The following is a 24,802-nucleotide window of genomic DNA, read 5'->3' as shown; positions in this document are numbered from 1 at the left end:
AACTTCATCTGTTGAGAAGGTACGGTGTTAACTGAGCTATTCCAAAGACTGAAACTGGACTGTGAAAGGCTCCTTTCTTCTGAGGGTGTTCTGATGTCTACTGTTTGTCCAGGATGAACCAAAGCAAGGCATTTATACAGACAATGACTATACGGTGGTGTTGTATACAAAACAGACTCTGTGTGGTTGTACATACATGCACCTGCAGAGCCTTCACAGGCCAGCCTCTAGATTTTTGTCTGTTTCCCTGCAGACTTCTTAATGTCTTGGCTTTCTTATTTTTGTGTTTTCTTTGGTTAAGGTTGAGGTGATAGCCTGGTGAAGTAATCTTAAAAGCACGTGTGTCGAGTGAAAGCCTTGTCCCATTTTGATGGTTGAGGAGAGAGAGAGTTTATTCATGGCACAGGCATAAGAGAGTATTATCTGCAGTCCAGAGCTGGTGGAGGTTCTGCTTTTGCGAGCCTTTGCGTTTGAGATAAGTTACAGCTTGCTCAGGGCGGACAACTTGTCAGGCATATTTAGGATGTTAGCAACCTTCTGTGAATGCAGTGCAATATTGACGTATTAAACAACTTGTTTATATTTGTATTTTACCTGTGAACCTTGTTCATGAATCTGTATTCCAATATCTTTAATTAATATCCTGTGCAAGATCCCTTACCTGTTCAAAGACAAGACCCACATTATTTGCAAGTAGTCTCCTTTCTCAGCATTTCTGTTTGTTTGTTTTGAAGTGTCTGATGAGTAATTTTGTAGCTGGGGTATCCCAAGGACACTTGCAGTGGTGTGGCCCTGACAAGGATCTGATGGTTTTCAGCTGGCTGCTGGAGCCCAGCTGTAAGGGCAGACCAAGCAAAGGGCACAGGCAAGAATGCAGGGCTTGCACATTCTCCAGCTGCTGGGCTCCCTCCTCTGCAGGCAGACAAAAGGGGCAAAGTCTTCTCCTGAGCAATTCTAGGAACTTCATTTGAGACTGGCACCGGGGATTAAATTGATGCAGAAATGAGGAAAAGGAGATAAGGGAAGAGAGCCTCAGAGAGGGTGGAGACAGAGAAGGGAAGAAAATGGTTTAGAAAGAAGTTAAAAGCATTGGAGAAAATGGGGGAAAAGAGAAAAGACTTTGTAGGGAAAGAGAGGCTGAAGAAGACGATAAAGCGAAGGAAAGAAATGAAGAGAGCTGCAAGAAAGATTCGTCAGGTTGGTTGAATAACTCGTGCAAATAAGCCCTTAATATGCAATCCCAGGCAGTCCTAGGTAGGGAGACCTAGGCACTCGGATTTAAATGTAGAGTTTTTACTGTTGTTTTGAATCTGTCACTTGACTAACGCTTTGTTTTAAATTCATAGGAAGTGAGTCAGCTTGAGTAACTCAAAATGCTCTTGGTTTATAGAAGCCGCATCAACTTTTTTCCCCTGGCTTACAAGGTTAAATAAGAGGTTTGGGGAGGGAGAGAATGAACAGCAGTAGAAAAGAGGAAGGAGAATCTGGAAAATTAAGCCTTGTGTTGGCTTTGGAGGACGACGGTTGTGCAGAGAGAAGGTTTACTATTGTTGTGGTTTACAACAGGCAGTCTGCAGCGCGTGTGTCACTTCCAGAAGTCAAAATATGTTTGTAACTTTTCTAGCACAAGGTCAATAGGCTATGAAATAGTGACACAGAAGTGATATTGCACAAATAACAAAGACTTACTTGCACTGTGTGCAAGGTTTCCAGTTTAGGATTGCCTACATTTCACAGAACTCAATAATAATTTTCTGAAGCTAGATTATATTTGCTGTCTGTTTTATAGCAACTGTGTATTCTTATATTAGCAAACGCCAACTTTATCCCTGTTTTTGTTGATAAGAAAAACAAAACACCAGGAGCTAACTGCCCAAGATCATGCAATAATCTATAGTAAGAGCCTTGGAACAAATGTCTCCAAGTTCAACCCCATCACGGGCTATCCTCCCCATATGGCTGAATAATTTGCCTGGCTGTTAAGACTCTTTCATAATCTGCCCCGCTATTCTCACTGCTGACATGGGCAATTTTTTCCCTCTCCTGTGAAATGTAAGAAAACTGAGAGCTGCCTGCCCTTTGTGTGCTTGCTTAGTGTAAATGACTTCTGCTCACGTTGTCCCTTTCTGGGCTCCAGGCTCCAATAGCAGTGTAATAAGGGCACCAAGCTGCCTTAGTGCTGAATGGTAACATGTGTCAGCGAAGCATTCCGGAGCAGTTCTCTTACAGCAGAAACTCAGGAGGTTTTTTCTTCTTTTTATTTTCCACCCCTCTCCTTTGTTTTTAGATTGGGCTCACAATGCAGTAGTCTATTTTTTCCCCTCCATGTCAATGATACGTAATTACAACATATATTATTATTAAATATAATTTTTAGTAGGTTACTTATCATCTCTGGTACCATTTTTTTTCCCTATGATACACACAGGCAAGAGGTCAAATTTGCTTTTTTGTTCTTAAATTTTACACAGTGCTTTACAAATACAGGGAGAGAGTTCCCTCGGAGCATTGGGGAGGTGCTGCCCAGCCCCTCCTCCCCAACTTGTACTCTGGGAGTTAACAGCCAGCTTCTTTGCTTGGGTACTGTAATGCTTTTCAGCTGGAACCCAAATACTACATGTTTTGGAACACAGTGCAATGTTTTGAGATGACCTAATGTAGATTGGCTTTAAGCTTGTATAAAAATACATCAGATGAGGAAATCTAGGTTAACGGTTGGACTTGATGACCTTAAAGGTCTTTTCCAACCTAAACAATTCTATGATTGTATGATTTGTGACTTGCGCGGGTTCATACTGTGCAGACAGCAGTGCGAACTGTAGCTACTGTCATTAAGGTCCCAGGCGAATATAGGGAAATGGAGGTGGATGCCTCCCTCCAACAGGAGTCTGCTGCTGCCCCTGTGAAACAATGTTTTATCTCTGCGGACTCAAAAAAAAAAAAAAAAAAAAAAGGCTAAAAGATTGAAAAAAATACACTGTATTACATTTTAAATTACTAATTCATTCATTATTAATTAACAATTAGCTTACTACTAGATTTTCTTCTGAGTATTGCTGTTGTGCAGTTGGTATTATATGCATTGTATAGAAATTTAGTAAGCTGTCAACATTGTAGTGATTTTCGTAATTCTGAGTGTAATTCTCCACTTTTGACTTCATGTTGTGTGGAGGAAGTAGAAGGCGATTCTGTCATTGAGTCTGAAATGGGTTTTTCAGCTTTGAGACTAATGTTGGCTGACTTAAAGCAAACATGATTCTAGGCTACTTTGACATGTTGACCTAAATTAAATGATGTAGATGTAATGAAATTTAATGAATGCAATGGAGTTGGATGCCATAGAGGAAGAAAAAAAAGCTTCCTTTTTTAAGTGTTACTATTTATCAACAAGACCAGTACAGAAACGTTCTCTCTGAAACTGGAATGACTAGATATGTTTAGCATAGCAAAAAAGGAAAAAATCTTTGTTTATTATCTTTGATTTTGGTTAACCATAGTGGATTTTAATTTTTAAACTGTCATCATTTAAATGCAGTTTGCCCATGTGTGTTCTGTGCTAGACGTACCTGCTTTTGCAACTGTGAGTAGGCTGATGCACGTCAGCTGATTTTGAGAAGTGGACTTCTGACTTATAAGCAAGAATGAAATTCTGGACTCTCAAGTGTCTCATAACACGTGCCTCTCCTTTTCTGAGGACTAAGTTAAAGGCTGACCATGTGGGGAGCACAGTCGCTCTGCAGAGGCAAGGCCTGGAAACAACTTTTATCCTAAAGGTGTCTGGAACACTTTACCTATGGGTTAAATGTGTCTGTGTTTTGATGCAAGTTCCTCAGCGATCTTTATTCTAGATTGGTTTTTTTCTTGTTTTGGGGGGAGAGGTTGGCATGGTTTGAAGAAAATATACTTCTAAAGTGTGAGAAGCTTGTCCTGTGATTTGAGTTTTTGCCAGGCTCTGGGATAATTTTGAGGGGTTTGTAAACCTTACTGGATTTCAAATGCTGCCCTCCCCACTCAAATTCCTCTGACTTCCAAAAAATTATTCATTAAAATTCAAACCAGAGTTTTGTATTTTGCATGAGTTAGAGGATTCCTTTAAGAGCTGCGGGTGATTACTAACAGTTTTCCTGTGACACCTTTACCAATTCCTTTGTATTCCTTCTTGGATTAGGATTAATTCCTCTTGCCTTTCTCTCTCCTGGTCCATTTTCTACATTTGCTCTGTGACTAGAATTAATGCAATATAGGATTAGTACAAAGCTTGTCACCTGAAAGCTCCCAAGCCTAGCTGGGCACAAGCCCTGCTTTTCTCCCACTTCCCCTCCCTCCTGCCCATCAGCTGTTTCCCTGCTGTTCCCTTTCTGCCCCAGACTCTCCCTCTCTTCTCTTTTATGTCTCGTTTGTGTTGGATTTTTAGACAGATCCTCTCCACTGTGTGGATGGTTTGAAACTCTAAAAAAAGTTTCATGTTTCTGTTTTAAATGCAGCCTCCCTTACTTCCTCTCAGGCACAATGCACGTCTGTTCCTGGGGCATTAAAGGTAGTGTCCATGGGGGATACCGGACTTATTTCATCATTGGCATCTATGATGGCATCGTTTGCTGTTTAAGTGTGTTCGTTTGCTGTTTAAGTGTGTTCGTTTGCTGTTTAAGTGTGTTCGTTTGCTGTTTAAGTGTGTTCGTAGAGTGTTTATACTGCTTTGATACTTGTGCAAGTACTGGCTGGGGACTGGGGTGGGGGAAGAAATTTGGGACCCTCTACTCCCTTGTGGGGTGTCTGAGCATGAGCAAGCGTCTTCGTCCTGACGCTTGCAGGCTCCTGACCCCTCATAGCGAGTGTGCTTGGTCAGCTGGAGGTGGGGGGAAGGACCATGCTGGGGTGCTCTGGTTTGCAGACGATGTGTCCCCTGAGGTGCGTGACAGAACAAGTACTCTGGGAGAAGGGACATGAGGAGAGGCGGGGGGGAGGACTGCTATGGCAACTTCTGGCCGTAGTGGCATGTAACGGAGCCTCAGTGGCTTCTAACCCTGAAACTACTTTTTCCATCCCTTTCTTCTGCTGTGAGATTCTTGTTGCTGCTTCTTCCGTATCCTCTCTCCACCCCCCGCCTTCTTGCCCTTTTAGCCCTGTGCAAGCTCTGGCAGCCCCGGTGGAGAGTCCAAGCCAAAAAGTCAGCAGAACAGAGAAAAGAAAGTCTGCTTATGCCCAGATATTGCATAAAATGTATGTACGGTTTGAGGGAGGGAAGGAGGCCAGCCCTCCATATCCCCCTTCTCTCCCCTTTGGAAGCAAATACAGCACTCCTTTCCATGCTATGAGTAGGCGCAGGAGAAAGTCTTCAGAGCTTGTTGAGTCTTTTAGAGTGAAAGTGATGGGCTGAAGTCGCCCTGGGGGCTATTGGACCATGCTGGCTTAGATAATAAATCATCTTTGGAGTCCGTCCCATGAAAGAGCTTTCTCCATTGCTGTGCAAGTACCATGGCACATGCCAGGCTTGATGTCTTTTGTTAGGAATGCCTCCGTTGCATTTCACAGGCCATGAATTAACTTGTGGTATTTGTAGCAATATCAGTCTGTCGTTGAAGATAGAAGCGTACAGACCTTTTCCTGGCTGCTTTTTTTTTTTTTTTTTCTTTTTTGTTAGGTAGGAGAGCCTCAAAAGTGGTTCAGGGGCCAAAACTTGGCCATCCTTGGGATGGAACTGTTTCATGGCTTTGAACTTTTAAGCTATGCTGAACAAAATACCAGAAAGTGCACAGTAGAGAACAACTGTGCATTGTCGGGGAGAGACCTTGGGAAAACAAGTCTCCTGGGTCACACCTCTGATTCTGCATGCAGAGAGAAAGGGAGTGATGAGTAAGTATTAAAAACAGTAATGAGCAGACTTTAATATTTATTCCAGAATATCATGTGGTCTGTATCTTTTGTATTCACATATTTGCAATGCGTACTAAAATATGTGCTGAGCTATCATGTCTCCATTGTCAGTATATAGGCACACTTTTTTTCCTTCCATTCATGTGTAGCAGGTAGACTTCCAGTGGTCGATAAAGAGCAATTACAGTAACAATGCAGAAATGAAATATCATACACAGCGCTCCTCTGAAAGCAAGTTACTAAAAAGCATCTGTCTGTTCCAAAGCTCACATCTCACTTTAGGCATCAGTTGCCTTTCACATGAGTAACAGTTGTTTTTCTCTTTGAGCTGGTGATTGTACGGTGCTTCTGTTCTGCTGACACCATTTCATTAAACAGCTAAAATTGCAAGCACTGGTGGAAACTAAATCATAGAATATTAAGTAGAATTGAATGATACTGGTCTCTTCAGTGCTGCATGAATTTATCCTCCCAGCTTCCCCAGAATCTATGAGAAGTGTTTTGGAGGTTAGTTAGGAGAACTTACCAAACAGAAATTCAGGAGATGCACAGGCAGAAATTTAGCTTATCCTCTTTCTGGGTCAAATAATAACCTGTGGTTTAACAGCAACGTTAGGAAATCCGTAATATACACAAAAAAAAGTTGCCATCTAGGTAGATGATCACTTTTCTTCAGGTGTCTTTTAGAAATCTCCTGCTCCTTTTTGTATTTCAAATACGTACCCAAGCGTTCACGTATGTCTGTAGACTTTGGAAAAGATTTGGTGCCCATGAAACACAGCATGCTCATTTTGGAAATGGAAGAAAATGGCATGGGTTTTTTTGTAGGAACGCTAGCTCCAGCTTGCTGTGAATGTTGGCAATAAAATACTTTTTGCCTTCTATGTATCCTTTCTCCAGAAAGGGTAAGAGGATCACTGTTTGCAGACCAATTTCAGGTGGAAGTTACAAGTTACTTGCGTCGCAATAAGCAGGATGAGCAGTAGTACAGCAGGACGCAATAACCGATGTGCATTAGTGTGAGGTTTATCTCTTTTTTTCTTTTTAAAGTTGTTCTTGCAATGAGAACCCTTCAACTTTACTAGGCGTGGCCTGTATGTTGCACTTAAACATTATCTTACTCTCAATTCTTCATTCTTTTATCTACCCACTCCCTGCTTTGCTGCCCTCGCCCCTTCCAGTGCTCAGTCCTTATTGCTCTTTGTGCCTTTCACCCACTTGTCTCCGAGCCTCCGTTACTGCCCCTCTGTATGCAGGGAACAGTATGTCAGTTGTCTGTCAGGCACCCCATCTCTGCTTGCCATCCCCGCCATCTTAAAACCCGCTTTTTCCAGGAATTCTCCTTGCCAGTTCTTCAAATCGATAATCTCTCTGCTCCTTCTCCTCACTGTGGTGTTCTGTCTAGCCATGCCTCTCACCCCCGTTCTCTCAATGTAAAGTCTTTGGGTTTGGTAATAAGCCTCTCTCCTAGCTTCAGTGTAAAGTTTTACGTTAAACAAATGGTTTTGTATAAATAATTGCTATTTGAATGACTGTTCATTAGATAAAATATAATTCAAATAATAGTGACTCTTATTGAAAGAAGAACCTCTCAGCTATGTCTGTTTCTTTAAAGAATTTCTGTATCAGTGGCTCCCTGTTCAGTACAGTGTGGAAGACAGTGGAATATCTTGATGTGTATATGTATCAATAGATTTATATTTTTTTTTTTAAATAGACTTAAGTAAATAGGTAGCTGCCAGGGCTAACATCTTTTTCCTTGGAATAATGTGGCATACGTGGTTTTTGGGGTTTTAAGCAGAGATACTTGGCATTTAAATTCCATGCTGATGGATATTGAGATGTGCCAGAATGAGCTATAAGGGCCACAATACTTGGTTTTTGCACCCTGACACTTTGGGGGTTCTGTTTCCTACCACTGTTTTTCAGAAGAGCCCATCTCCTAACCCTAAAGGATCTGGCAGGGATTCAGATTTGAAAATGTGAGTTTCTTTATTCTGGAGAAGTCTGTGTGTGATAAAGAATGGGAGTCGGCAAATGACTCTTCCATAGGAGTTTGAAAAGCTGAGGTATAAAACCTGTATGCTGCAGCAGTGAGGGGCTGCTGCTGAATGTGGTGGCTCACCCACGGCTCCAACCGATGTGGTAACTGGGAACGGCAAGTGTTTAGCACTGGGCAAGACGTAGCCAGATGTCCTCAACAGCACGGTCTCCGCAGAGGAGCGCACTGGTGGCATTCAGACAGAGGCAGAAGGTGATGCTCCCCGGCACCGCTCCTCGTGCGCTGGCACTGCGGCCGTGTGCCACGCTGCCAGCTCTGGTCTGACGTCGGATCCACCGCCGGCTTGCATTGCCCGTGGTAAGCCCCAGCTGTGTTACCGGTGCAGAGCTGGAGCTGAGGATGCTTTAGGAGTGGTGGTAAGAGCAAGAGCGCTGTCAAGGAAAAGCAGCGAAGTGGACCTTGCCGTTTTGCCCTGAAAAAACAGCTGCAGTTTTACAAAAGGCCGCGTATCAACTGCCTGTTGACAGTTAAAAGGACGAAACTTTTAAAAACAAGAAGTCCTTATAATGTGGGTTATTAATAGTTTAAAAGATGAGAATTACAGGAATTAAAACTAAAGAAATAAAAGGAAATCTGAATCTTCCCCCTCACGTGTTTCCTTCCCCTGTTTTTTCTCTCCTCCCTTCGACTCTATTTGCGTGGAAGTTTGCATCAGTGGAACTAGATATGTTTTCATGTCATGCTACAGTATTTAGGTAGATGATACTAAATGGGAATATTTAGGGACAAGAAGATCATCTTTTTCCTTGTCTTTTAATTGTGGCTGTTACAGGTGAACCTTTGGGTGACTAATGTCTGGAGCTGCCTGGAAATCTGCCTGTTTGTGTTTCTTTTGCTGTTCTTTGGGTGTGTGAGTGAGGGGGGGGGGGTTATGTTTTGGAGCATGTGTCTCTTCCTAGGAGAGGAAAACATTCCAGGAATTGTCACAAAATTTTCCTTTGGGTTTTTTGTTTGTTTGTTTTTGTTTTAAGTCCAGTTAAATGCTAGACTTTGATATCACAGCTTAGTGTATTGGCACAGCTGTGCCTCAAGAGGAACCATACTGAGACGGGTGCCCTCAGTACCAAAAGCCTAGCGTGTTAGCACACCTCTTAATTCTCCTCTTAATTCTTGTTTATGAAGATTTTTTTCCTTTCTTGAAAAAAAAAAAAAGCATGGAAGTAATGGGCAGCTTACAATTTTGTTCAGTTAACTGCTGTTAGCATTTATAGGGCAAAAAAAGAAAAAGGCAAAATGACAGCGGTCTGATTCCTTTTGCCTGCGTCAGAGCTCCAGGTGTTCCCTGTAACCAGTATGCCAAACAAGTCTTGCTATCACTAGCTAACAAGGACTTTTAAAAAATATTTTTCTGTGTCTTAAGGGTATGAAAATAAATGAAAATTGAACCATGACTAAGGAATAATACTTTCTCGTTGCTATTATCATGGGCTCAGCTTAGGAGATTCTGTAGTTTTTTCGTGTCTGTCTGTAAGATAACAGTAGTGAAAACTGGGGAAGTGCAAGTGCTGAGGGTACGACTGCTTTTAGACAGTTTGGCAGGAAACACTATTTCCTGTTCTGTTTGATGTTCTGTTGACTTTCTCATAAATATTAACCCATCTGCGGCTTCAACTTTTGTTGCTACAATGGGATGAATAATGTCAATAACAGTCAAATTTAAATATCTTTGTTGCTTTAAATAGGTTGAGTGGATTCTGGTTAAAAATAAAAAAATTCCCATTGATTCTTTTGGTTGCAGTGGAACATCTTCAGATTTCTATCTGCATAGTCAAGTTGGAAAGCAGGATTAGATTTATCTTTAAAGCGTGGGTTCATACTGGTGTGGTTTGATCTTCTGGATCAGGTTGGAGCTTCCAGAAGTCATGTGTCATAGGCAGATGCTGGGTTCCTCTGCACTCCTAAGTTAAATAATAATTGTAGTGCCATTTGATTATATGCTTCCCAGATCACCAGATAAGTCTACATGTGGAGTAGAATGATGGATCCATCTTCTCCATTATTTTCTTGAGATGAATTGTTCTCTTGTCTCTTGAAACCCCAGGCAAGCGCTATCCACAGTCCACGGGTAGCAGCAATACCAAGACAAAGGTGAACCTCCCTTAACCTTCCGCCGTGCCTGGTTCTCTTGGCTGACACTCGTGTGAATGCTGGTTCAGCAGGATGTCTTTACTTAGTTAGGGTAGTATCTCCTACCAGGGTGTAGCAATCTTTTATGGCTGGCATTCAAGCTTGTGGGTTTTTTTTTTCAAATCAGATGATGTGAGATTTGAAAGCCAGAGGGTGCTGCTTCACAGAGCGGCGAGATCTGCTGATAAGCTTATGCTGGGTGGAGGACGTGTTCCATAGGTGTCTCACTAGAAATGCTGTGGCTTCCGTTTCCCAGTGCTTATGTGTACCACTGGCGATCTGCCCCAGCTCTCTCCTCAGTAAATTGCCAACCTGATTTTTTGTGAAGAGTAGTCATGTTGAATTTAGCATTACTACATTAAGAGTGAGACACTAGCACTGAGAGTGAGTAATTGTAACCAACTCCACCCTTCTGCCTGACAGTGTGTGTTTAGTTGTGTGTATATACCTTTATTTAGATGTAACTGTTCCTAATTTGCTCAGCTGCTTGATAAAAGCATAAATGACAGCAAGGTGAGAGCTCTTCTGTTGGCTGCAACTCTGTGTTAACATGAAATCATTGTAATATTACATATAAAGTGATAAATGATCGTTAACTTCTGGCTTGGATCTAATTCGAGCACTAATTATATGTTGGAGTAAATCTCAGCAGAAGTGAACAGTTGCTATCTCTGTATCTTAATTTCTACCAGACTTTTAAGAGAAAGTTGGGAATATTTTTCCTTGGTATGAAAAAAGGGTATGTTTAAAGGAAATCTGTATGTATTGTAATATATTCACTTGGATGTCGCGTGTTCTAATGAAAGCTTTGGCAGCACAGACAACCAGAATGTTTACTTCCTTAAAAAACGACAATAAAACAATCTTCACAGTTAAAGTTCCAGTGTGCAGTCTGTAACATTTCAATTATTTACTTATGCCTTTGCACTTTTGCAGCTGGAGTTACTTAAGAACATAAGCCCATTGAATGCCCAGCTGCCAGCAGAAGAACGAGGGGGTGGTCCAGGAAGTTGGTCATCTGTTTAAAAATCTAATTGCATGTTCAGCACAACTAGAGAGCTGATTGCTTCCCTGAAATCAAGCAATACATTTGTAAGCGTAAATAATCACCATTTCTTGAAAAGCATTCTCTGGCTGCTTTGGTTTTGTTTCCTACTCAGGTGGAGAAGTTCTGGAAGACTAAATAGAGAAGAGGTCAATGTTTGGGTACCACCTAAAATTATTAGGATCCCCTGGAAGTTCATTTGAGATGTGTCATAATAAAATAAAGAATGACATCACTTCTGTTATATACTAGATTAAGTTTTTCTTACTAATGCTCTTGAAATGGTTCTACAAGAACAGGATTTTTATAAATATCAATTAAAAAAAAATACCAACATGATTAAGACTTTAATAATAAAAACAAATGACTTGCAACTAGACATTTCAGTCAGTGAGAATGAAAACTCTTTGCACAAGTGTATTTAGATCATAGTTTCTACTCATATTTTAATCTTTCGGAGTTCAGTATTAATCTTTCAAAACACACATGTTCCTAATAAAAATGTTATTATTCTAAAGATTTTTGCCTGAAATACTAACCAGAAGACACATGTTTTTAGAGACTGTGTTACAGCTTAACAAATATAGACCAAACAACTTATAGTTGGGTTGGTTTTGCTAATTTTGTATTTAGTTGAATAAAGAGCCTTGTGGATGCGAATGTTAATTGACACCAACAATGCAGGTTTGTTAGTTTTGGGTTTTGTACGATTTTATTCTCTTCTAGAGTTCAAGTAAAAGAAAGGGAGTGAAACAAGAGACACAAAATGAAAAACACATGTTGCACAGAAAAGCTGTCCAGGGGACAGAACACCACAATGTCGCTCATTAGATGCTAAAATAGCTGTTACTCAGCTTGATATTGTGAGCACATTCTTGTGCTGTGAAAAAAGCAAAACAAGATCATTTCTGAAAATGCATTTTGGTTTCTCCTTTCTGTGGTGATAAGGGCAAAACTGTGGTTTTTCAGGCTCTTCCTTCCATGAGGTAGCAGAGGAGCTGTGTATGAGTTGCTCCAGGTGTAGCCCTTCTGCAAGGGCTATGGTGTCCCACCGAGGACTGTTGGTCTGAGAGACCATGTATTTTTTGCATGCCGTTGTACGGGTGGTCTCACTGCTGCATTATGCAGCTTGGACTTTCTGGCTTCTGTAAAAGGAGGGGGGATATGAGCCTCCCTTAAGTTCTAGATCTGCTAAGAACCCCTCATTGTAATCGAGATGACAACTTCTGCTGTATGATAGTAGCTGGCACTACATGCTCACAGTTCCCTTTTCTGTGAAATGACTTGTCTTGTGGAGACTGATGTTTGTGCCGGTAGGATTCTGTGATGGTGGATTTCTGTGTAGAAATTCATTATTTGCCTCATGTGCTTTAGCCCTAAAAGTGTCATGGTTAGGACACACTTGGCATGATCAAATAGGATAAGGCCGCTTGGTTTGCTGCCCTTGGAGCCATCAGATTTTGGTTTGGGGTTTTTTTTTGAGCAACATTTAAAAAGCAAACAAACAAAAAACCCAAGAGCCTTCCCTAGTATTTGCAGCCTGAAAAACTTGTAGAGTCACGATTCTTCTCTTTATTTTGGGAAAAACTGCTGTTGGATTCTTGGTCCTGATAAGGGAAAAAAAAAAAGGATCTGAAGCCACATTATTATACTGCTAGTGGAAGTAATCCATATTCTTCTTGTGGCATCAGATAAAGGATACATCTGCAGCTGCTCTGTTTGGGGGAGTGGGGTCACGGGACATCGGCACCTGAGACAACACAGTTTTTGCTGGCCATTGTATGTACAAATTTTACTTCGCATTTCCTTTCTTACTTTATCCACGTTTTGTGCCTCATTTTCCAGCTGTAGAAGCTTATGCTCGGAAATTGAATGAGATTGTTCCTTGCTCCTGGCTGAACTCTTTGCATATGGAGCCTGCCTCAAAGTGAAATTGCCTTGAAATAATAAGCAGGGATTATACAGCTGACTTTGAGTTGAAAGAAGCCTGATTGGGAGCTTCTTTTGCTCTTTTTTTGTGTTAGATTAGAAACAGAGCCTCTGCGAAGTAAAATTGTATGGCCTAAATGGTCAGTTTAGAGCCTCTTGTTCTTGTCTTTGTGTTAGCCTTTGGCTTGAGTAGCTCTTTGCTTCGGTTGTGTTTAGGGCTCTCCCAGGCAGGGCACACATTCAGGCTCTGGTTTGCTGGGCTGAATAAGCTGTCTTTTTACACAGCCATGAAATAACTTACTTTGCAAGGAACTTCTAGAGGTTGTCGAGTCCAGCTCCCCACTCAAACCAAGTCCAACTAAATCAGGTTGCTCAGGCCCTTGTCCAGTCAAGTTTTGAGACTCTCCAAGGATGGAGATCCCGTAGTCCCTGGGGTGCCCTCTTCCAGTGTTTGACCACCCTCATGGTGAAAAACCTTTTTTATTGTAATTAATTGGAATTTCCCTTGTCGCAACTTTTGTCCATTGTGTCTGGTCCCCTGCCCCTGTAACTCCAAGAAGAGCCTAGGTCTGTCTATACCCTACTGCTGGGTAATTGAAGGCAGCGGCAAGATTTCCCATCGGCCTTCATTTCTTAAGGGTGGACAAACATATTTCTCTCAGCCTTTCCTCATATGTTGTGTCCTCCAGCCCCAGCCTGTCTTGGTGACCTTCTACAGGGCTCAATCCAGTGTGTCAGTTTTGTACTGGGTATCTGAGAACCATACACATCAGCCCTGATACTCCTCAACACATTCATTCCCTGGTCATGTTAGCAGGTCTTTCCTGCAACTGGTTCTTCCTTCAAGGTGGACAGACCTGTACATGTATTCTTGGTGATGTCTCACCAAGCTATTCATGTTATTACTATTAAATAGAGTAGTATGAGTGCTTCCTTTGCTAGAGATACCTTGCATTATGTCCAGAACTACACTGAACTCCGTTCATGCTGGTGCTGGATCGGTAGTTGATGATCATTCTGGTACTGGCCACTGCCTTCAGCTCTTCCCCATTTCCTATTGTTTTCAGCTGCTGAACTCCCAGCTTGCAGTAGAAATTGTTATCTTCAAGGCATTTGATGTTTTGAATTAAAAATGTATTAAATTAACCTGAAGTGCTTTAGGCAGCTAAACTCCTGGCCCTCTGGGACAGTCCATCTTTCTTGGGAGGGAGTTTGGAAAGGGGTTTCTTGGCTTGAGAATCCAAAAGTCTCCTGTGAATGGCCTCTGCAGAGCCAGGAGGGAATTGCTGCTGATCTCTACCACATGTGTAGCCTGACTCAGAGGCAGAAGGTGTTGGATACTACTCTTGTCCTGTCAGTCTGGCTTCTGAGAGAAAGAAGGGAGAGAGGAAGGATACCAAAACTGGGAGGCAGGAGATGAGCCAGTGTAACCTCTCTGGCCTGACTTCATATGCAAGAAAAAAAGTAGGGGGTGTTCATTTTTAATGCAGACAAATAAAAAATGTGCTTGGCTCCCAGGTGCTTGTTCTAAAGGCTGACATGCTAAAGAATGGGAGACTGTGCTGGAGAGCTGTGACCTAGGTGGAGATGCCATCGAAGTTAACTGTCTGCATGAGACGCAGTGATGTGCTGGGGAAAAAGCTGCTGCAGTCCCTGGCAGAGGCAGACCGCAGGTCTGCGGAGCTGGTGGGATTCTCTGCGTCCTCAGGGTCCTAGTGAAGGAGAGCAGAGAGAAGTCTTGTGTCCTCTCCATCTTCTTTGTGGCCATTCCTTGACACATGCCATGCAAGCTGCCATTGATTGCCACGCTCCCGTTCCCTAAATATTTTTACCCTGTGTTCGTTTGTATTTCAGAGTCCTGCCTCTCTAGCTTACCTGGTAGGGCCTCTATTTGTACCTGTCTTGTGCAGGCAGTTAGGATTTGTGTATGAAGCGCGACTCATTCAGTTAATACCCAATTCCACTCTTTCTTGATAGTAAACAGTTAATGTTTTTCTCTGTTAAATAATATGAGAAACACTAAAAGAAGGAACTCATTTATCTAATGTAAATTCCTACCTCAAATTTTGAGCCATGTACGTTTCTTCCTACTCGAGTGAGTTTGAAAAATGAAGCAGTGTATGAGTAGATAGGAGCATGCCAAGAGATACCTTCCCTCGCAAGCTCTCTCCTGAGCTGAAAGAGAGAGATCATCTTTTCAAAGAGCTAGAGGCTGAAAGTGTTCTGGGTGTGGAGCAGTTCTATTTTTTGTTATCTGTTCTTAGCTGGGTTGTGAGTAGAAAGATGTCATTGGCTTGGACTGGAGGCAAATTGGAATAAGAAATGCATTTTCTAACAAGATATCACTCTGATGAAATTCTACTTTACTCCAGATGTGGGTGGCTTCTTTTTGAAGGTAACTCTAGTCTCTCTGTATTTGTTCTTGCTTTGTATTTCTAGCCTGTATTTGAACAGAAATGCTAATTTTGGATTGTGGCAAGCTGTGGCTGTTAAAGAAATAGACTCTAGGTTGCACATCCTGAAGATGAGATGTCAGCAATACAGGTTTCTATGGCTCTCATCCAAAGTTTGTTTGATGTCAGTGAGAGTTTTCCCAGTGTTTTGGTAGGCTTTTGATCATATTTTAAGGGAGAAAGAGTAGTTCATTAAAGCACTGTGCTATTCAACCCATATTCAGGCCATATAACATAGAGAATATTGCTGTACAAATGGCATCTCATCCAAACCCACAGGTTATTCTTAAAGACTCGTTAGCGGCTGACGACTTACTTCTCTTAGAGCCATGCAGTGTGCCATTGGGAGAACGGGCTGAGGGACCTTCCTCCCTGGTCTCCGGGGTTGCTTGTTTCTCTTCCCAGATTCTGTAAGCAGCAGGGCTGGTGCGAGGGCAGCAAATGGAGAACGCGTTTGCTCTTCTTGTGTGAGAACAGTGGCTTTCCGCGTAGCTGGATGTGTTTCATTCTTAAAAATTAATTCTTGAAACATTTAGACAGAAGTCTTTGGAGTTTTTGCATGTCATGGAAATCTTGAGCCCTGGCAAGGTAACAGACTAGTTGTGCTCTGTTAGAGCTGTAAGATCTGTTACAAAAAATAACATGTTAGAGTGAAACCAAGCTAGTATGGTATTTTTTTTTCTCTATGCCAGTTTTAGTTTTCTACTCTCTCCCGTTGGGTTAGTGAACTGGAAGTCTTCTGGAAGCAGGACCAGCTGCAACCAGGGGTTGTCTGCAAGTTAAATGTGGATCTTTCTGAAAGAGGGTAAAAATTTGCTACCAGTTCTTTTTGGGAACCAACGGGATAGTGCCTGGATTTTTTTCTGCTGTGGCTTGATGTCTTTATTTAACTCTGTGGCAGAGAAAGGATGCATTTTGGTAGCTCCAACTAATTGTCCTCCAATTTTATGGGATAATAAAAGTTCTTTTAAAAAACAAACAAACATTTGCTTTATAAGTTAAGTAATTACTTTTCCTAGTATGAAGTTAAATATTTATTTTTCCTGTTATATGTTTAAGGAAACCACAACAGTGCTCTTAGCCGCTCTTTAAAATATTTAGTGCTAGATCCAGAAGCCACTGAAGTGCATTGAAATAAAGAGGTTTTCATCACTGCCCGTAGACTACACTTCTCCCATTTTACTTAGTCTAAGACCCAAGAATAATCCCATTGATCTCACAAAGGCTATAATTGTAGAAAACTACCTGTCGAAGTGAGAAATTACTTGAAAATCCCCTGAGCTGCTTCACCTGAGTTGGAAATAAGAATGTGGCAATTATTTGCATGCAAGTTATAACTTTTTTTCACATTTTGTGTAAAGATAATATTCCGAGAAACCCCTTTAGGGGTTGGAGCTCCAGAGATGTGGGTTCTAGCCCACCTTCTGTCATTAGCCTGTTGGAAATCCTTACTTCAGTCTTTAAACTTTGTCTCTGTTTCCTTATCTGTTAAATGGTTGCAATATGTTGATGTCATTAGTAAACTGCTGTGGGATCGAACAGGGGGAAACCTCTGTATTTTGGCCGTGTACAGTGTGGAAGTAATTAAGAGTACTCCACGCAACTTCTGCATAATACTTTTCACCAGACATCAACATGAAAGAGGTGAAAAAGCAATATTGAGAAGAGAAAGGCGGCGTTAGCACATGCAGTCCGGATAGCCTGTTTCTGTGGTTATCAGACTTCCCCCGTACGAGATGGTTTCTGCTTTCAGCAGGTAAAGTCAAGAAACAGTTGTAAGACTGTGTTTTGCAGCATGAGCTCCCGTGAGCTTGCCGGTTGTTCAGCAGCCCCGTCTCTGCTGTTGTGCAGCCCTCGCTGGGCTCCCCGTTCCGGGGAGACATCCCCTGCTTTGCAGCCCGCGGTTCGGGTGGCACCCCGGCACGCTGCCGCCTCGTTTGCACAAGGGTGCTCTTGGAGCAGGCGCAAGTTCTCGTAGCCTGCTCCGTCCTTCCGTGCCACAAGTAGCACCGTGCTGCATAGGCAGCCTTCAGGGGGTCACTTCTTTTGTTTTTTTTTTTAAAGGTAAGTGTGTGCATAACTTGTCATTCAGTTTGAACCATGCAATATTTCGAAAGGTTAGGTAGAAACAACAGTCCTAATCCTGCAGCCCTCCCTTTGGGCTGTCTCCCTAGCTATGGTGGAGAACACCTGACTCATCTTTAAAGGTTTTGGATAGTGTAGTTACTTTTTTTTTTTTTTTAATTTAAAGAGAAGATTTTATAAACACAGTGATGTAATCTGTGGTGTCATCCCAGCGAGGAGAGACGCGTCAGGTGGTGAATTTGTCTTTCATGTACTACTCCCTAGAGGGTGCCATACACTTACTTTCTGCAGCCCTTCTGTAGCCAGGTGACACTGCAGAGGTTTTGTGGCAGCACGGGGAAGGTACCTCCTGAATGTTGCGCTAGTGTCAGCGTTGCTGCTGCTGTAAGGTACAGCACGAATGACTTAAGCCCCTCTCGTATAGTTATAACCGTATACTACTAATTGGGGAGTTTGCACTGACTGTAACTTAGGGTGGTTAAGAATTGTTTGTGTTGGGCACCCATAGCTTCGTGAAGAGCAATACAATTCCAAGATGAAAAAGCTGGGTGTCGTTCAGGAACTGGTGCTGACCAGTTACCGCAGTGAATGCCTGCCTTCCCAGGGCACTAAGGACAGCTGGTAGAAACTAAAGAAATACAAAGCCTGTGTACTTCTGACTCTTAGTCACCTTTGGCAAGACCCTCGGGCCTGCTCTGCTGTTTGACATCTCAGGGTTTCTGATATTTAACTGTTTTGAAGCAACGCTTTGAAATACAGTGCACAAACATTTTTAAATGAATATAAGAGGGTATGTTACGAGTGGAAGGCACGGGTGCCATTTATGGCTTTTGGCAACCGTGAGTGCATAAACTTTCTTTGAAATAAGTGCATGATCACTGTGTGCACTTTAAAGTCTCTCTCCCCCCCCCCCCCCCCCCCCAAATGTGTGATAGCAGTGGTTCAGCCTGGCACTGCACAGCCTCTTCCAGGCCACTGGGCTGGATGTGAAGGCGTTGGGGTGTAACTGTGCTGGAAGAAAAGACAGGGCAGCTCCTGCAGATGGATTCTCAGACCCCCAGACCTCCACTAGCAACCTGGCAGCAGACAGAGAACGGGAGGTGATGTTGGAAATGCTGCCTCTGTGGCAGTGAGAGATGCCACTACAATGTGGTATCCACCGTGTTGCTTTAAGGACACAGCCGTTGCAAAAAGCACGGTAAAAGATCCGAGTTTATATTATTCCTCAGGCATAAAACATGCAAGGAAAGGAGGCACATTAATGAGGGTTTCTGTCGTCAAGCAGACTGCTATGAGGACTACCTCTTGGAGTACTTCGCCCGACCGATCCGGGTCTTGACGCTAGTTCCTCGGGAGCTGGTTAGGATTCCACTGTTTGCTTTGAAGTAGCAGAGCATTAAGAGAGACTTTCAAACTTGGGTACATTTTTTTTCCCTCTGCTTTCCTTGCAAATGCCTCCAAGCCTTTACGAAAACAAATATTGGAGACAAGGACCTTTGATGTCTCTGAGGAAATTCCCTTTGCTAGGAAGATAATATCTATCAGCTCTTTTTGTTTTGTAAGGGTGATATGAGTGATAAATTATAAGGTGCTGAGATGACACAGTAGCTCACCAAAATGTGAGTGATCCTCATCTGCATCAAGAGACTGTAATTTTGTTGTTGTATCTTGCTTCAGTTGCTTGCCTGCTCCTTGTTTAGGCTAGAGCTTTACAGAAGTTTTACTATAACTGTGGGTCTATGTGTGGAGCTGTGAGTGACAGCCCGTGGCCACATTGCTTATGTGTTGTTGGGAGCTGCTCATTATCTGTACCAGGATGATGTATGTGGAACAGTAACCGAAAGACTCGCTCTTCTCTTCCCAAGAGAACAATTCATGCTTTAAAATGGTCGGGGCTTGCAGGGGAGTCTGACTGCAGAAGTGCCCAGCTGTGCTAGCCAGAGCTGTGCGTGCCTGTGTGCCCAGGACATCACCTGCCCTACAGCCGTCCCCAGCTACCTCTGATTGAGCTATGCGAGGTAAATAGCTCACCTGGCGAATTTTTGCGCTATCTCTGATGAAGGATTTTCAGTGCAGGGACATTGTTTTGCCAGTTTATTAACCGCTTTGAGTTTAGGTAAATGGCCCGGTGAGTTGGCTTCAGGGTGCCAACAAATTGCTCTTTGTGACAGTAGCTTTACCCCAGCGAGTACCTTGCTCAGCTGGACGCTTGGGCATCCTTTGGTAAGTCATAATGGTGGCATGAGCATTATCATCTGTAACAACACTGGTTTTGCCATTTGTACAGTTAGGGTGTCTTTAGTTCCTGTTAATGGCTTGGGGCTTTTGTGGGCCAGACTGAGCAGACTGTCGTAAGCAGTATCAGAGGCGTTCCTGTTTTTGTGGATGGCTCCTGCAGTCACCTGCCATTGCTGCTTTAGGATCTTCATACTTCAAGAGCTTCTCCGTAACTTCTCAATGCCCATCATGCAAACACATCTTGGAGAGGAGGGCTTGTTTTCTGGAGAATTTAAAAAAAAAAAAAAAAAAAAAAAAAAAAAAAAAAAAAAGAGAAGTAGTGCATGCCATCTTGACAGCGGAGCAGGTGTGGGCAAAGGGTTCTTCTAACGTGCAGCCCTTGTCCTTGCCCGAGGAGAATGCAGCTGCTTCTGGGGTTGGAAGGAGGGGTTGGTGTTTCATTTGGAAAGCCATCCTCTCACTAAAGTATCTCCTCTGAGAGCTGCTTTTCTACCTTCCTGTTTAAAGCCCTCAGCTGAAGACCAGCATACCGAAAGGTTATATCCTGTTTATTCAGATGACATTAATTCAAATGACACAAAGAGAAAGGAAAATTAATGGAATAAAGAAAGCTTATGGGAAGGAAATGTGAACTTTTAGTGTGGTGTGCTAAAGAGGTATGAAATAGGAGTGTTAGCAAATGTTTGGTAGCATCTTTAGGAAGTATTGTGGCCTGCAGAAGCAGAAACGCAGGAATATTGTGGAAGAGGAATAACCCAGTGCTTGGAAGATGAGGGGTTTACTCTCTGCTGCAGACCTGCCAGAGACACTTTACCTCTTGAAGGCCCTGGCTGCCCATTTGCAGAGCTGGCGTCTCTTCCATGTGGAAGCTGAGGCTGGATGAGGGGTAGCTGTTAGCTCGAGGATCCAGATGCCTTTCAACTCTGCTTTCTTTTCACAGACTTTGTAAGACTTGGCAAGTGTCACCCACTTCTGCTCTTGCCCAGCTTTGCTGCTGCACAGCCCCAGCCCTTGGTGTTGCCAAGGTCTGGGTCACTGAACTCACCTGGGTTAAAACAACTGCCTTGCCTCTCCTTTTTTTTTTTTTTTTTTTTTTTAGATTCTTTTCATTGGGGTACCTTTAGTGGTCTGCTTCCCAGCCTGTTCCTGTAAACATCATGCTGGTGTTACACAGCTACTCAACATGAAATGAGTGGTGGTTAAAAACGGGGTGAGAGTGGGCAGCGGATGGCTTCCAGTGTGGATGTTCCTTAGCCCAGCGTTGTTGCCAAAGTCTTCGAAATGGGTGATTAAGGAGTTCCTTGCACAAAGGAGTATTTTGCTTCCCAGGGGGTTTCACTGAAGTCAACTTCTGGATTAAAGTGCTAATTAACACAAAATAGTGCTTGATGCTTCACTGTAAGAGTAACTAACACTGCTGATGCTATACACTGTTGTGTATAAGCATAGTGTATACTAATGAGACCCCTACATTTGAAAAACAAAGGTGTTGATACTGTGTGTGTGTCCAGGCATTTTTAATGGGCTGGGAGGCTTCCTTTCCAACGATAGCTTATGCTTCTGTGAGATTTCTTTAAAGCAGAAGGGGTTTTTTAGCTCTTCAGTGGTTTCTTTTCCCCTGTGCATTAGCTGTTTTTTCAGTTCTTGAATTTTGATCAAGGAGGCTACTTGAGTAGCCTGGAGGCTACTTTTAGCTGGCTTTGGCTTATTAGTTCACTTGTTTTTGGACTAAGTATCATTTTTTTTCTCCTAAACGATGAAATGCCAAGATTATGTCATTCCTACTTGATCTAATAATAGCTTAATCCACAAATAATTGTAATGAAGTCACTCGGGACGCTGGCAGAGAATAGTTTGATCCAAAGACCATAGAAATGAATGGGATTCTTCACTGAGAGCGAAGCGAAGCTTTGGGTCAAGCCCTAGGGTGCTATTCCATGTGTGCACGCACTCGCGCATGGGCGACAGTGTTGGGCTACGCTATGGAAACCAAATTTCATAAAAATCCCTGCCAGCTCTCCCGGCTGAACACTGGTGAATACAAGACGCCGCCGTACAGGCAGGCAGGAGATGGGTGAGCAGCCCCCAGGTAGCAGAGCAGTTGCCGTAACAGCCAGCAACAGACGTTACCCAGGCCCGTATTGCTGCTGCTGGAATTAGAGTAGGAATGTAGGTCTCCCAGCTGCCAAGTGCATCTTTTGTGTGGCCAAGGTGTCAGCCGCAGTTCTGGAGCAGGCAGGGGACTGATGAAAACGTAAACAATAGCAGCAACGGCGGGCAAGATTGCTGGCTTGGTGCAGAAATTACCCAGCCGTGCCACTGTAAGAGCTGTGCTCTTGTGATCGCATTAGAAAAGTCAAACTAATAACGTGATATAGGCCCCCTCTGTAGGGTATGCCGGTGGATAGGCAGGCACGTCGCATAAGTGTGAAGTATGTGCCCAGTGAGATCCCAGGGGGAAGAGCCGGGTAGGTGCATTGGCAGAGCCGTGGGTGCGCAGTGCCTGCCAGTGCTGCTGTTTTCCGTATGGACCCAAAGCAGCTTACTCTAAAGAAACAAAGACAAGAAATAATAGCAATGAGTTTGTTACTTTTAAAGGACAAATTTAAAGAATTTTGCTTTTCTGGCAAATGCTTTAATTAAAATGATGATGACTTTTGCCAGATCGCTGAGCAATTAAACCCTAATCAAGCCTAGAATTAAGTATTTCCACGGAATGTTTTCAGTGCAATTCCTGATTGAGATTGTGAAGAGGAGTATTATTTACAAAGATCTCATTAACAGACATTATAAGGTTGCTTATGCCCCCACGGGAATTGATGACAAAACTCTCATGGCCTTCAATAGAAATCAAAGCCTTTTGATGCAAGGTAAATATGGTTTTGGGTGCACATATAATAGAGTTATACATATTAGCTTAAAAGCAGCTTCTCTGGAAACCCTATTGGAAATTCTTAGTTTTCCTAATGTGTAAGAGAAATCCATTTTCTGTAGATATTTTTAGTGCTAACTTCCTCTCAAGTGCTATTATCTTACACTCTACCGTTAGCGCTTGCTGTGTTTCCAGGTCAGGCACGTGATTGCTAAGCATCCCTGCCTGCTTTTTGAATGACTTGCCAGGCAGGAGCCAGAAAGGCAAGTTGTTACTGCTGGCTGCCGGCAGCTGCTTCTCCCTGCCTGGATCCCAACTGATAAAACACTAAGACGCTTTCCTCTTCCCCTTCTTGGAAGGTCACCGGTGTCTGGATCAGCGTGAGACCCTGTCAGCAGAGACCCTGCTCAATAGGAGCCTCCTATGTAGATGTAAAAATGTGTTACCCTGCAGAAGGCACGCGTGTGTGGGAACACACAACAACTACACTATTGAAAGGCGTTTCAGAGCTGCACACTGCTGTTTCTCATTGAGCCATGGCTATTTTAGCATGAGCTGGATGAAGCAGTCCAGATTTCTGCATTTTTTTAACCACTTGTTACATTTACAACTCAAATGAGCTTGCTGTGCTTCAGAAAATTGCAAGAGGTGAAAAGATTACAGCCCAAATCCTTCAGTGAGCTTAAATATGTCTCCTTTTTTGTGGCAAAACACCCTAAGGCAAAGTATTTTAAAAACAGCAGTGCTGATAATGAGAGCTAATAACTTTCCAGATGTTTGCTATTTTGCTACATACGACTTTTTTAAAAAGGTATTTAAACTGATCCTGCCAGTTGTTGTGGATGCCCCTGCGTGTGTGTGTTTAATGAACAGCTGGCTCTTTTGAACTAGGAATTTTAATACTTTCAGTTCTGTGAAACTGGAATCGGAGGCGGCGGCTGATTGTACAAGAGAGGGAGCACGTTTTCTCGTGTGAATTGAGGAGCAGGGAGAGAGGGAGAGAGAAAAAAGCATCGTAATATTGCGTGTGTTTCAGTTTCAGCGGATCAAATCTTTCCTCTATCTGCATCCAAGCTATTTGGTTGTGATCAGATGATCAGAGCTCAAGGAAGCGATTGGAGAGCGAGCTGGCTGCAGCTGCACTGTAGGCTGTTTTCAGGGACAAGGAGCCACTGTTTTTCAAACATAGCATAAACATAGAAGTTATTTTGTAGGCTTCAGGATGCAGATATGGGTTGTGCTGCCAGCATTGTTCTGCTCCAAGCCTTTCGTTCTGTGGTACAGAGGAACTGTCCACATATCTGCAGGCGACGACGGCGAGAGGAGTTGTCACATGAAATTCTGCCGCTGGATAGTGATGATGAAATGAGCAGACCCAGGACTCTCATCATAATGGTACGGTATGCTTTAATCGGCAGAGAGGGGTGACAGAATTATTATTACAGATGTTATGTGATTATTTTTTTCCTTTAATATGTATTCGTAGAGAAAGAGCATTGACAGGCTGTTTGTCACTGTGGGTTAGTTTGCTGGTAGATTTGCTGGCTCTGTTGTCAAACAGAGATGAAATGTTACTTTATAGGTGAAGCTGTGAGCTACACATAAGCTCTACATAAAGTAAATGTTCTGTTATTTAATTGTTGGTGGGTTTTGTTGCTATTTGCTAGATAACAAGCACTGGAGCCGGTAGCTGGTTGTGTTTTATTTCAGACTTGGAATTCCAAACAGCAGACAGCTTAGGAAATGTTTACTAAGTCTGTTCATCATAAAAGCAAAAACAAACCCAAAGGCCAAACAAAACAAAACAAAAAACCTTTACTTTCACCCAGGATGCAGTTGGAATTTATATCAAGTTATATGCAAATAAACTCCCATATATCTTTGCTGCAAGCTGTTTGCAGCAGTAGAATGTTTGCTGGATCACTGCTTTCCGGGTTAGTGAGTTGCCTCCGTTCTTTAATGAAGGGGGGCTTGAAAGGCTGCCGGTCTTCGAGACTCATTTTCTTTCTGAATTAAATTGAATTATTTTTATTTTGTGGTGGGAATGTAATAAGTTCTGTAGGTTTATTAGGAATAAGTGACAGGGTTGTTCCTCATTATAAATCACTGTTTCAGAA

The 24,802-nt window shown here is 42.7% G+C and overlaps 1 protein-coding gene across 2 annotated transcripts in view; it reads left to right on the top strand.

Annotated features, from left to right (window-relative positions):
* Positions 1–811: 811 nt before the first annotated feature.
* Positions 812–24,802, top strand: part of DOCK10 (dedicator of cytokinesis 10) — a 162,558-nt gene continuing 138,567 nt past the window's right edge. The window contains exon 1 of one of the 2 annotated variants that reach the window (XM_075158204.1): positions 812–1,197. In XM_075158204.1, the coding sequence (XP_075014305.1) occupies positions 1,099–1,197 (99 nt within the window). In that variant the 5' untranslated portion in view covers positions 812–1,098. Of the gene's footprint in view, positions 1,198–23,664; positions 24,081–24,802 lie in introns of those variants that run through there. The other variant, XM_075158202.1, reaches the window with a different exon arrangement.

The sequence above is a fragment of the Calonectris borealis genome, chromosome 9 (genome assembly GCF_964195595.1).
Source record: "Calonectris borealis chromosome 9, bCalBor7.hap1.2, whole genome shotgun sequence".
NCBI lineage: Eukaryota > Metazoa > Chordata > Aves > Procellariiformes > Procellariidae > Calonectris > Calonectris borealis.
This window is presented reverse-complemented; position numbering and strand designations above follow the sequence as displayed.